General features: G+C 48.4%; 1 protein-coding gene across 1 annotated transcript in view; it reads left to right on the forward strand.

The window, feature by feature from the left end:
* The first annotated feature begins 4,385 nt into the window (after positions 1–4,385).
* The window catches only part of Cass4 (Cas scaffold protein family member 4), a 39,962-nt gene continuing 30,185 nt past the window's right edge, over positions 4,386–14,162 (forward strand). Inside the window, exon 1 of the mRNA XM_076930320.1 lies at positions 4,386–4,865. Coding sequence (XP_076786435.1) covers positions 4,830–4,865 — 36 coding nt within the window. The 5' untranslated portion in view covers positions 4,386–4,829. The remainder of the gene's footprint in view (positions 4,866–14,162) is intronic.

The following is a 14,162-nucleotide window of genomic DNA, read 5'->3' on the forward strand; positions in this document are numbered from 1 at the left end:
TCAGAACCCACATGATGGCTCAAAACACCCATACGTGTAAAATTAAAAATTATAAATGTACAGTCCCCAGGGCCAGTGAGGTGGCTCAGTGGATGAAGGCTCTTGCCACCAAGCCTGAGCACCTGAGAGAAACAGCTCTAACATGTTGTCCTGACCTTCACGTGCATACTATGGGACCTGTGGCAAGCTGTCTCTCACACACACACACACACACACAGAGAGAGAGAGAGAGAGAGAGAGAGAGAGAGAGAGAGAGAGAGAGAGAGAGAGAGAGACAGCCTTGGGGTTTCTGTGCTGCAACAAAACACCATGACCAAAAAGCAAATTGGGGAGGAAAGGGGTTTGGCGTACATCTCAAGAAAGTTAGGACAGGAACTTATGCAGGGCAGGAACCTGGAGGCAGGAGCTGATGCAGAGGCCATGGAGGGGTGCTGCTTACTGACCTGCTTCCCGTGGCTTGCTCAGCCTGCTTTCTTATAGAACCCAGGATCACCAGTCCAGGGATGGAACCACCCACTATGGACTGGGCCCTCCTTCATCAGTCAATAATTAAAACAATGCTTTACAGGGTTGGAGAGATGGCTTAGTGGTTAAGAACACTAGATACTCTTTCAAATGACCCAGGTTCAATTCCCAGTACCCACATGGCAGCTCACAACTGTCTGTAGCTGCAGTTCCAGGGGACCTGACACCCTCACACATACAAGTAGATAGAACACCAGTGTACATAAAATATGAATAAATAATTTAAAATTTGTTTTACAAGAAAGAGAATGCCTTACAACCAGATCTCTCTCAATTAAGGTTCCCTTTTAAATAACTCTGGTTTGTACATCAAGTTGACATAGGACTGTGTCACACACACTAAGCAAACTTATGTCTACTCTGCGACGTGGCCTAGAATAGCTGCTAGGTGGACTTATCATCAGAGCATGTGATCTTTTCTGTGGTCCTAGGGGTCAAACCCAGGGTCTTGCACAAACTGGGCACATACTCTACCCATCAGCCACATCCCCAGCCCAATTGTGACCAATCTTCATTTACTCAAACATTCCCACATTTCCTGAATGACTGAAGCAAGATCTCAGCTGCAGTCATAGATGAGATAGAAGATAGATGAGATAGAAGACAGATAGATAGATAGATAGATAGATAGATAGATAGATAGATAGATAGATAGATGTATAGATATGTATATATATACACACACACATATATATACACACACACATACATATATCAGATGAGGTCTTTCAGAAGCACGGTCAGCATCATCATTACACCTGAAAATGTGATGTCACATTAATTAGCAAGGTTGTCACATCCAGCCAGTCACTTCCATACAGATGTGTCCTAACAGAAGGTCCAGGTGACCCCTTCGTCTTGCTTGCTATTTCACCAGATGACTTCAGTTCCCCGTAAGTAAAGCACCTATCACAGTCCAGCTGCTTTTTGAGACTGCTCTTGATGAGTGAGGAAAGCTTGGACCCAGCCCCAGGTGACTGGTAAGCCTAGAGATGGCCCTGTGGGCCTAACCAAACCAGTGTTCTGGAATCACAGGTTCCTCTCCGCTCAACCTTTCAGTGTGTGGCGGTCACATGGTACAAATGTCAGCCAACAGGACACAGCCTGCCACCACTATCCTCCTCCCTGCTAAGCACTGCAGAGAGCATGGGAGACCCTTCTCAGGATCTCCAAGATAGGTGACCTTGGCAGGAAGGACATGGCTTCCCGGTCACCGTAAACCCACAGTGGGACCTGAGGGCAAGAGTTCACGGGTTACCCGCAAGCTCCTCTCCCTCCTGGTTTCACAGCTTCTCTGGGTGTTAAAAAGAACAACACCACAAGAAAGTGGGGGGGGTACTGAAGGAGCAAAATCAAGAGTTCTCTAGCTGGAGAGGTCTATTGATATTGAAGTAAGTCTTATTCTCTGACATTTCATGCATATTTACATAATGTATTTTGAGCACACCCCCATACACACTTACATAAATATAAAATCTTTTTTAAAAATGATTTCAGAGTACTGTGTGTTTTTGCGTGCCGGGAAAGCCTCGGTGGCTTGTACAGGCTCACATGCAGAACGGGCTGAGCGAAGCAACTTCAGGTGAGTTCTGTGGAACCTGCACATGACTGAGAGGACATATGCCCGCTCTCTCTTGCTTTCCCTGGGCTGACATCCGACCAAACACTTGCCTCTGATCTCTTCCTCCTGTTTCCCTATTAAGTGACGGCATTTGGACGTGGGCTTGGGGTTTTTGTAGTTTTATGTATATGTGTCTGCTAGGGATGTTACTCACTCTCTGGGGCTTTCTCAGACCCACACGTTCATTCTTGCTTTAGAAGTTGGTATGAGCAACAGATGGTTTTTGGTTGAATTCTGCCCTATTTAAAGCATCAACATAGGGGCTTGGGCTGCAGTTCAGCTGATAGAATGCTCACTTACCAGACTCCAGGCCCTGGATTTGACCCCCAGCACCACATACGCTTGGTACGGTGCCTGTAATCTCAACACTTGGGAGGCGAAGGCAGGAGGATCAGAAGTTCAAGGGCACCCTTAGCTACATAGAAAATGTGAGGCCAACTTGGGTTATATGAGACTCTATTTCAAAACAAAGAAAGGGCTGCTGGGAGTGCAGCTGCACACCTTTAGTCCCAGTACTCTGGAGGCAGAGGTAGGAGGATCTCTGCAAGTGAGGCTAGCCTGGTCTACAAAGTGAGCTTCAGGTCAGCCAGTGTAAATATCTGGACTTAAAGTCAGTGCCATAGCAGCTGAAAAGATGCTCAACACTGGCTGTAACTGCAGTTCCAGAGGATCTGAGGTCTTCTTCAGGTATCTGTGGACACAGCCTGAATGTGGACATTTACATACATATGGGCAAAACACCACACGAATTTAAAAAACTGGATAACTGACAGGAGGGTCACCTGCTACCAGGAATCTCTGGCTCTGTGAGCGAGAGTATACCTTCTGATTTGTCACTGTGTGCAGAGCAGTGGGCTGAAGCTCTTGCTGTCACCGAAGCCCTGGCCCTTGTGATTCACAACTCAGGTCTCTGCATCTGCAGGGTTTCCTATAAAGGAGCATGGACAACCTCTGCTCTGACACACCCCGCCCTTTTCAAAACTTGTCTTTCTCATGAAAAGCCTTCTGGAAATTACTCCTCCTTCCCTGTGGACTTTGGTAGGGACCATGTGGCTGTCAGCTACTTCTATTTGCTTAAGGCAGACTCACACTGTAGTCCAGACTGGCCTAGAACTCCGAGGTGGTCCAGAACAGGCTTAAAATTGCAGCTGTTCTCCTGTCTCCGCACTGTAGATGCGGGGAGGGAGCTTGCCCAGTTCTACATCTGTTCAGGAAAGAGCCTGCTCATCCTGTCTAGTCACTGTCCCTTCCCTGTTATCTGCAGATTGTTGATCAAGGACCTGGATTCAGTACTGCTGATTCCTGAAAGATCATTTCAAACAGAGATAGCATTTTATCTGTTTACTTGTGTTGATTACGTTTATTCTATCTGGGGAGAGAGGTATGTCTGCACGCGCCTGACAGCGTGCACATGGAGGTCAGAAGACAACCTGCAGGAGGCGTCCTCTTCTCCCACTGTGTAGTTCCAAGAACTCCAACAAGTTTTCAGCCTGGCAACCAACAGCTTCACCCACTGAACCATCTCACCTGTTCAATTTTCTTTTTTATTTTCTTTTTTATTTTTTATTTTTTCTTTTTTTTTTAACTTTGAGACTGGGTTTCATTACGTAGCCCTGGCTGGCCCTGAACTTGCTTTGTAAGTCAGGCTATCATTGAACTCACAGAGATCAGCCTGCCTCTGCCTCCTGGGAGTGCTGGTATCAAAGCAGAGTGCCACCACCATCTGGCTATGACACACCTTTTAAATCCCACACCTGGGAGGCAAAAATAGGTGGATCTTGGTGAGTTCAAGGCCAGCCTGGTCTACAGATGGAGTCCCAGGCGAGCTGGGAGGAACTGCTTAGAAGAGGGCACCCTTATGCTGAAATGAAATTTGCCCTCCATGGCAGGGTAGCTCCGCTCTGGATATTGGATCTGAGTTGGGGAAAACTTTAAACTTGGGAAGTTGTGAAGACTCCACTTCGTGAGTACAGAGCGCGGTCGTTTGATCACAAAGACGGCCAAGTGTGGGGCTGCATCCGGGTGCTTTTGGCAGCGCCTGCCGTAAAATAACCACCGAGGGTTGGAGTGGTGAAGAAAGCGTGCGGTTCAGAACAAGGACCCTGCTGTCCTCAGAGGAACACTAGAGCAGAGCCTCTCTCTTCCTCAGCAGGCCGTTTACTCCGGTTACCCCAGCTGTCGCGCGGCAGGGGCTAGGTGCAGGAAGGAAGACGTGCTGACCCCCAGTGGAAGCCCAGCCACTTTGCTTCACCCTGGAAATGCGTCGGTCCACTGGGTGGGAATTGTTCCATAGTCTCCAAGGAACAAGAATGCGGTGTGATCCTACGCTGGGCTGCTCAAAGTAGGAACTTCACCTTGTAAAGCAGAAGGGTGTTTTTTTTTTTTCCTCCTTCTTCTTCTTTTGTGGTTTCACACAGCAAATGAGTGCCAGCCTCCACTTACCGATGAAGTGAGACGTCAGACATGGAGGCGTGGGTGTGGCCAGAAGCTCTGGCCCTGCCTCCTCGGTCCCTTTTATTTGACTTGAAAGAATCTTCTCCACTGTTTCCATGTGTTGGCAAACAGTTCCACAGAATCCAGCTTCTGGGAACCAGCCAGCAGCATGCAGTGACATTGCATCATTGGGCCCTGGAACCAGACATATCAGCTGCGGAACTCAGAGGAGCCTGCTCCCATCACCAACATGAGAGGCACCAGCATCAGAGAGGGTGCACCCAAGGTGAGTGACTGATGAGGCTGGGCGCGGGAGAGCAACAGTTGGTTCAACTGTTTTTATCTTTGTGTCTCTAATGAACGCGAAGAGTGGGTTATTAGTGGTAGGCAGGTCTGGAATGAGAAAGTTTGGCTCTTTACCAGTTGTTGGCTTCAAGAGAACTGAAAACGATGGAGTGAAAACAGCAGGAGGCAGACAGCTCAAGTCCAAAGACTGTGTGTGTGTCTTTTCACCACCCAGCAAACTTCTTAAACATTCTCTCTCTGTATCCCGAAGGTGCTTAGTGTGGCTCTTATGGGGGTTCTAACTGGCCTGGGGACTCACTTCTCTTGAACAGGGAGAGCTTAGACCTTGGCTCTACTCTTGCTGAGTCCAGTAAGAACGCCTATGAACTGCATTCATGATCCCTTGGGGACTGGGGACTGGAACTCTGGTACAAACTGCAAGTCTGGGCCATGAACCAAGAGTCATTCCTATAGCATGTGTTCCTATAGCATGGCACACTGCTAACCCAAGAAGGTACCAGAGCTTGAGATATGGTTCAGTGACTATCGTCCTTGCTACACAGGCATAAGGACCTGAATTCAGTACCCAGTACCCACATTAAAAAACAGGCATGGAGGCATATACCTGTAACCGCAGAGATGGCAAGGTGGTGACAGTAAGGTCCCTGGAGTTCTCTGGCCAGCCTCCCTAAGACAAGCAACTCCAGCTTCAGGCACAAAAAGTAAAGTGGTGGCTGATGGGAACAATGTTGTGACATCAGCCTCTGGCTTTTACACATCCATACTGTGTGCGGTCGGTGGGGAAGGTGGAGACCACAAGGAAAGTGTGGCTCACAGTCGATGCTTTTCTGTCCGCTCCTACTCTTTCAAAATGCAATCGAACTATAGATACAAAAGATCGAAAAGACAATTGCCAAGTGGGAGGCTGCTCAGCGGAATTAAATGTTGCTTGTCATTGAGATAGTGACAAGTGTCGGGAGTGGGAATCCAGGGCTGGGGTCTGTGGGGACTCCTTGTTTGGATGGCTTGTAAATATCTGAGTGGAGAATCCCCCCACCGTTTGTTCTGACATTTTTTTCAAAGCTCTGGGGAAATGAGTGGTTGATCTAGCTGCAGCACATCTTACAACCAAAGACATTAATTCCTTGAAGTTCTGAGCAGTGTCTCCCGCTTACAGCATCTGTCCGTAGATAACCAGACGCCACGCTGGCTCTGCTCACTCTTATTGCAGTTCAGCTGCTTGAAAATAAATAGCCAACCCTGCACTCCTCCCTCCTGGCCTGGGGATGCAGTTCTGTTCGTAGAGCTCATGTCTCACAGGCACAAAGGCCCCGGGGTTTTGTCGCCAGCATGGGCAGCACGAGCCTGGAACTCCATCACTTGAAGACAAGATGATGGGAATTCAAGGTCTTCCTCAGACATGGCCATCCCTGGTTTATGAGACTTTGACTCAAAACAACAACAGGGCAGGCTTCATCCCTGTGCATTTGACCGGTGTCCTTACCTTTGCATTGATTTTACAAGCCCATTTGAACTTCAGAACAGTCTCAAAAAAAAAAAAAAAAAACCACCCTTTTCCACCTTTTTGCCTGTGATGCATGGGTCTGTTTGTCCAGTCCAGACTTCATCCCAAGGTCACACACCTCACTCTTTTCCACATCTTGTTGTTCATCTGGAACAGTCCACTTCCTATTCTTCTTTCATGAATTTGTTGGTTCTGTTTGGGTTTTGTTTTTTTCTGAACCGCTGAGATGTTTTTAAGATCTGAAACTTGGTTTTACTTAGGCACCACCCATTCTGCATGTCTTATATGTCACGGGACAATCTGTAAGTGCGTATGTATGTACATCTGGGCATCGATGTGCAGCCCGCTTGTCTGTTTGATGCAGGGCCCAATAACTAACCTTCACTCGCTGTGTGTGCATCCAGTGCTCCATGGAGCACCCCACTAGCCCTCACTCTCTTACCGTGTGGACTCCACCTGCGGCCTTCCCACGAGCAAGACAGGTGTTACTCTCAGCCTCATCTTGTATATGAGGAAATAGCCCAACCCCCGTGGGCAATCAACGGTCCTGCCAAATCAGAGCAGACAGACTACATGTAACTCCCGGCTCACTGTGGTCTCACCTTAGACATGGAGTCAGTCAACTGTGTCTACAAAGAGCCAGCTCATGCTGGGGAGGAATGTGGCCTGGACTCTCAGCACTAGGGAGGTTGGTGGCAGGGGTTGGGGGAGGGGTGTGGCTGCCATCTCAAGGCCAGCTTGAGCCACATAGAACCTGCCTCATGAAAGAAACAAAAAGCCAGATGAGGCTTCTCACTTCACAGGGCCCGTGTAATGTCTGGTGCCCTATTTTAAGACTCTTGAAAATACGGACTCTTTCTTAACTCACAGATAGGCCACCAGATTTGGAACTATAATCTCAGTTCATGGAAGACACCCCTTTCCAGTAAGGTGGTACCTGAGGGGACCCCTGAGTGGGGGCCCAGTCTTCATCCCCTAGGCCAGAGGAGCCTCCAGATAGCTATTTACTCCATCTCTTGGGTGTCTGCATAGGTGCACACAAGCACATGCGTTTCTCCTCTCCCCTTCCTGGGTCGCACTGGTTAGCCTAGGCTGGCCTCAGACTCCTAGAGATCTATCTGTCTCTACAGTGCTGGAATTGAAGGTATGCACACCATGCTCAGTTTCACATCCTTTTCTCACATAAATGAGCAGGAGCAGTGAGTGGGGAAGGCTTGCCGGCTTGTCATTGTCTGCAGTATAATCACCATGTAATATCATATAACCAACATATAAAATAATCAACATGTCATATATAGTATATCGGCATAGAGCGTAACGTAGCAACACTGTGCATGACGTCGCACTGATACAATTGACCTGCCAGTTGACCTGCCTACATGAGTTTGTTGTCTCGCTGTTTTGCTTTTTAAATGACATTGTATGTATTTCGTTTGTGTGTACATGTCTGGAGGATGGAGGTGAATGTCATGGATGTGTGTAGTCAAAGGGAGACAACTTGCAGGAATCAGTTCTCTCCTTCTACCAGGTGGGTCCCCGGGGATTGAACTCGGGACCTAGGCCTTGGTAGCAGGAGCCTGTCATCCCTGAGCCATCTCTCCGGCCTTCATCTGCTTCAGGAGCACCATGCTTGAGAGGGCTATACAGGGAAGGAGTCCTCTTCTTTGGTGCATTTAACTTCAAAGCCCTTCACTACCCTCCAAGGCCACTTACCCACTTAGATGCCAAGTTCAAATTTGTCCTCTGGGGGTAAACGAGCTGCTTGTTAGCCTCTGCTGCGGCTGGCTGGTTGTTTTATAAAACAAGGGGGAGCACCTAAAGTTACACGCGATATTAGCAATAGGAAACCCTGATGACCCCAGCATTTACAGATCCAGCAGAGGGAAGTCATGTGCACAGCCCTGCAATGAGCCAGTCATTGCCTTCGATGGCCTACTGGCTGGCTGACCTCTGCTGAAGAAATGCTAAAAAATGGCTCAGCAGGTAGAAGGTGCTTGCCACCAAGCCTGGTGACCCGAGTTAGATCCCAGGATGTACAGGGATCCCAGGGCGTACAGGACAAAGGAGAGAACTGACTCCTGTGAGTTATCCTCTGAGCTCCACATGTGTACTGTGATGCATGCCCATGCATGTGGACACACACATACACACATGCAATACAGACACACACAGACAGACAGACCGACAGACAGACAGACGGACGAACAGATGATAAGCTGTTTAAAGAAGCTCTAGAAATTTGTTCTAAAGGACAGAAGAAGCTGCCATTGTACACTTGGGAGTTAGAGGCAGGAGGATCTTGTGTTTGAGACCAGCGTCTGCCTCAGAGGAAAGCCTGTTTCAAAGGAGGAAGAAAGGGGAACTAAGTGGTTTATTACATGTGAGTTTTTATTTTGACTTTTGATGTCTTTAAAGCTGCCTTATTGTCTGGGGCAGCATATGGTACAGCCTGTGATCTCAGAACTAGGGAGGGAGAGACAAGAGGATCAAGAGTTCAAAGCCAATGTGGGCTAAATGAGATCCTGTCTTCCTTCTCTGCAGACAGTTGCATGCTCACTGGTCTCTGAAAGGGCTTCTCAACACATCGTTACAATGTTACTGAAAGTGATGGGCCCTGTGTTCACCTTTAGGAAAGTCTGCCATCTGAATGTTAGGGATTCTGTCTCAGAGGCAGCAGGCCCCTCCCCTTCCCATTCTCAAGAAGTCTGAGCAAAGACTTAGTATGAAAACAAAGCCTTTGAGGCTGGTTTGGGGGTGACTTGTGTGGTGGACAGCACCAACAAGTCACCAATGACTGGGAGGCCTTGTCTACGAGGAGCAAGCTCAGGCCCGTGTTTCTGAGTGGGTTCATGGTCCTGAGTGGGTTCACGGTCCTGAAGCTGCAAGAGCCGCAGGCCCAGCCGAGTCCACTCCATCAATTCTTTTCCCTCAGTTCTTTCCCCCCCTCTCTTCTCCTATCCTGCAAGCTGTCACATGGGTCCTCCCATGAGCCCCCACCTAGGATCTAGATGTCTCTCTGAACCTCTGTCTAATCACTCCCCGGCTCCCCCACAACCCCACACACTCCCGTCATTTTCTCTCCCATCTTGTCTTTTCATACAACAGTACTAGACATTGTCTGGACCCGCTTGGTTCATGGTTGGTGTGTTTCTCTCTGGAAAGACATGGGGAGGGGGGATGTCCAGGGGATACGACAAGACACAACAATCGACACTTGACTTGATTAGGGTGCTAAAGGTGCTTCCAACAATGCGTGTATACAGCAGGTACTAAGTAATGCCTCCTGGTCATGTGTGAACAGGCAGTTACAGAGAAGCCAACACAGCACTTGCAACACAGTTCCACCGCAAAGACAGGGGCAGCACTTCCTGGTTCCCAGTTGTCAGGTATCTGGGAACAGAGATGAACCTGCACTCTCAGCCTGAACAGCACTTGACCTGGATTCCTGAGAAGTGGCCCCTCCTTCTATGGCCACATTTAATTTTGAGTTGTTAGGTTTAAAGTTAAGGTCACAAGGGCCTTCCCTCTGAGCTTGCCAGCATAGTCCCCTCATCATCTCATGAGGTGAAATAGTACAAGCACAGGACCTGATGAGAACACACAAGCAAATGTCTTTCTTGTTTAACCTTTCACCCCACACGGAGGCTTTGGGCTGTAGGAGTTGTAGCGGGTGAGGAGAGCAGCAGACAGTAAATGGACACACTGACTTCAGGTGTAGCAAGGTGACCTGACAGGTGATGGACATAAAGAGCCACCCATTGTGGAGATACAATACCAGAAAGAACATGCCAGGCAAAGGAAGGAGCATGTGCAAAGGCCCAATGTTGGGACTGAGTCCCAGGAAAGGCCAGAGTAAACAAATGTCTGGAAAAGAGGCCGAGGGTGGGGGTGGGGTCAGTGGAGTCACAGAGCCTCATCTGCTGTGTCAGGACTTCAAAGTAGGAAAGGAAACTACTCACCTACATCGAGCGGATGGCACCCTCTGATTGATGTTTGAAAACATTACTTGGGTTGCTAGGCAACAGAAAGTGAGTGAGGAAGGACAAAAGCCTAGAGATGAGCTAGAAAACCCAGGGCCAAGGGTTTCGCTTCCATTCTGCTAAAAAAGCATCCTGTGCCCACTGTCCTAGAGAGGAGTTCATTTTCTCTGAACTTAGTGGTCAGGGGGAGGGGTTACCATTGTGGGCACGAGCAGAAGACAGGTGGCCCTTCATTCATTCCATAAACATCAAGTGTGGCCCTTCATTGATTCCAATTCCATATGTACAAAGTGTGGCCATTCATTCATTCTATGCATGCAGAATGTGGCCACTCATTGATCCCATACGTACCAAGTGTGGCCATTCATTCATTCTATGCATGCAGAGTGTGGCCACTCATTGATCCCATACGTACCAAGTGTGGCCATTCATTCATTCTATGCATGCAGAGTGTGGCCACTCATTGATCCCATACGTACCAAGTGTGGCCATTCATTCATTCTATGCATGCAGAGTGTGGCCATTTATTCTATACATACATTTATTCTATACATACAGAGTGTGGCCACTCATTGATCCCATACGTACCGAGTGTTCATTCTATACATACCGAGGATGGCCCTCCACTCATTCTATGCACACTTTGCCTACTGTATGGCTGGCACTATTCTAAATGCCACAGAGGACCAAATGTCCACTCCTTCTCGGTATGTATGTATTTATTATTATCAGAGGCAGGGTCTCCCTATGGATCCCTGGCTGGCCTGGAACTCGCTGTGTAGACAAAGCAGAGCTTGAACCAGGAGACTGGCCAACATCTGCCTTCCGAATGCTGGGGTTAAAGGCGTGTGCTACCGAGCCAGCTCCCTCTGATTTATTTCACCAACAGTTCTCGTTCACTTACAAAACCTACGGCACGCTCGCTGTCTGTTCTCTCGTTTTACGACCTTTAACCTCCACACTTCTCATTTCCTATAGAAGACATTTTAATTAAGAAAGAAATAGGAAAAGGAAAAGACTGTCACCACAGTCATGGAGCTTAAGACACGGGCCAGCGTCGGGAAGTTCAAAAGAAAGTGACCACGGGCCAACAGAGTCGGAGTCGAGAGAAATAGGGAAGCAGCCGTGGAAATGCAGTGCAGTTGTCTTGAGCAGCGATGAGTAAGAGAGGAAATGACAGAGGCTCAGAGGGGAAATCACTCAGAAAAGGAGGAAGGTGGAGGCTGCAAAGAAAGCTGCCTCTGAGGACCAGACTGCTCTCCAACATGACTTCCAAAAAGGGGAACTATGGTATCTTGGTTGTTCTTTTTTTTTTTTTTTTTTTTTCTTTAGAAACCATTTCCAAAATGCGTATTGTTCATGACCCACTTAACTCAGCCCAGAGTTTTGCTGTGCGCTCTGCAAGCTGGAGCTTAGGTGTCGATGCCATGCCTGGACAGCAGCCTTGGCTCCAAGCCTCGGGCTGTGAGGGCAGCCCCCCACAGGAGCAGCATGCACCCCAAAGCTGCTCTTGACACTCAGAGAGCCTTCCTCTGTGGGCTAACAGGGCATAAATGTAAGCTGTTGTGTTCTTTACTTTTGTTCAATTTTTACTGAAAGAGTGTGTGCGTGTGTGCACCACGGCCCATGAGCGTGGAGTTCAGAGAACAGTTTGCAGGAATCGGTTCTCCCCTTTCGTCATGTGGGTCCTGAGGGTTAAACACAAGTCATCAGGTTTGATGACAAGTGGCATGCCTTTTGGCACAGAGCCCTCTTCCTGGCTCAGGAGTGGTGTTTGTCGTTTGCACCCTGTTACTATCCGCCAGGCTGCTTGTCTGTTTCTTGTCGGGGAACCGAAGTGGAGAAGAGAGCACAGGGTCTCTACTCCCAGAGATAAGATGCCTGCTACCTGGTTGAGAAGAACAAAGTACTTTGTGAAATATTTGCTCCAGGTTCAGAATTTAGGCTCACCTCAGCTGAAAGACTGGTAAAAACCGAGGTCAGTGGCTGAAGTCTCATATTTCTGGGCTGCTCCCTTTTCCTGTGGGTGCTTCCCAGGGTAAGGGATCAAAAGCCACTGAAAAGTTACCAGCAAGGACCAGGCCGGTGACATGAGCCACCCTTTAGCCTGAGCTGAGTTTATCTGTAATGAACCCAGTAAATGTGAGTGGGCACATGCTGGCAGAAGAGCTGCCATAGTAGGGTCCCTCACCGGGATTAAAGGTGTGCATCACCACTCTCACCCCCAGATCCCACCAATCATCATTACACATCAAACACAGAGTGGGGGTGACGATATTTGTGGAGGAGCAACATGAGGGACTCAGCAGTGTGAGCGACTCAGCAGCTCACACTGTGTGATTCTTAGGCCACACCGCAGAGAATGAGTCAGTCTGTGTCACTCCGTGGCCCGTGAGGCCTTTACTGTTCCCTCGTTTCAGTTCTGAACATAAGCATTCATGGGCATGGTGGCTCACAATATGTATGAGTCTGAGGCAGGAGGGTTGCCACCAGAACAAGCAAAAGGTTGGGATGTGCTTCAGGGCTGGCCAGTCAGGGCTACACAGTAAGACCCTGCCTCAAACGATGACAACAAATCCTGAGTTTAAGCCAGGAGCCCCAAGTACCTGTTTCTACACACACACACACACACACACACACACACACACACACACGACAGATAAATAGAAGTTTGTTCCAGGGAGTGGGCAAGACCCAGCTATGCTGGAAACCCAGTGGTCAGGCTTTAGGGAAGAAAATGTTTCATTTCTGATAGTGGTTTGGGAATTTTTCTACGGCCACAGCCTCTTCCTTGTAGAAGGCGCTTCCTTCTAGGCTTGTAGAAGACACTGTAAATGCGTGGCTTTTCCATTAGAGCCAGCCAGAAGAAATGACCGCCAGATGGGTCAGCATCCCCTCCCACCATGCAGATGTCAGCTTAAAAGTCTGGGCTTATGCCATCAGTGAGGGGCAGTTTTAAAGAAACCACGAAATAAGGAATCATCTCTTCCTAGGTTTTTCCTTTCTTTATCAGTGTGGCCTTATCTCTGTGTCCACCAGCTTCATTCCCTTCTTTATCCCTGGTGTCTCTGGACAAGGTGGCCACCATGGCTGTCTGCATCCAGAAGAAATGCAGGAAACCCACAGAAGGGCTGTGAGAATCTGAGCCAGGGCCCCTCAGAAGATTTGGTTTCTGTCCAGAGAGACAGGCCAGAGCAGGTTCTGGAGAGCCCGTCAGGTCAGGAACACCTACCTCATCTGCACTAAGGCACTGCAGAGGGTAAGGGGCCTTAAGCAGTGATCTCCACTGGCCCTGCCTCATGAAGAGGCTGTGGGGTGACTGACTGCCTTTGTGTCCATAAAGGACAGAGATGAAGGGGACAGGTAGCCCTCTTGTCTGATGCCCTTTCCTCACTGTGGACCGTCAGGGGCCTGTGCAAAGGCCCTGGGGTAATTATATATGGATTCCCTGAGCCTCCAGGAAGTAAGTAATCGTAGTTTCCAAAAGAGTGATACCTTGGGAAACAGGTTTGGAAACAAAAGTAGAGAGTCTGTATTTTATTTAAAGCTACTTTCTGTGTATCTGGGAAAGTGTGTGAACATCTGAAATCTCAGGCTGAAAAAAAAAAAAAAAACGAGGATATTTATAAGCTTAGGGCCTGCCTGGGCTACACAGCAAGTACCAGGCCAGCCTAGGTTACCTAACAAGAGCCTGGGATAAAGACAAAACAAAAGGTGACATATTGCCCAGTTTTTTGAGAACTTAAATGTCACATTTCATAAAAAAAAAATAAAAAAAATAAAAAAAAATAAG

Source organism: Arvicanthis niloticus, chromosome 2 (genome assembly GCF_011762505.2).
Source record: "Arvicanthis niloticus isolate mArvNil1 chromosome 2, mArvNil1.pat.X, whole genome shotgun sequence".
Lineage (NCBI taxonomy): Eukaryota > Metazoa > Chordata > Mammalia > Rodentia > Muridae > Arvicanthis > Arvicanthis niloticus.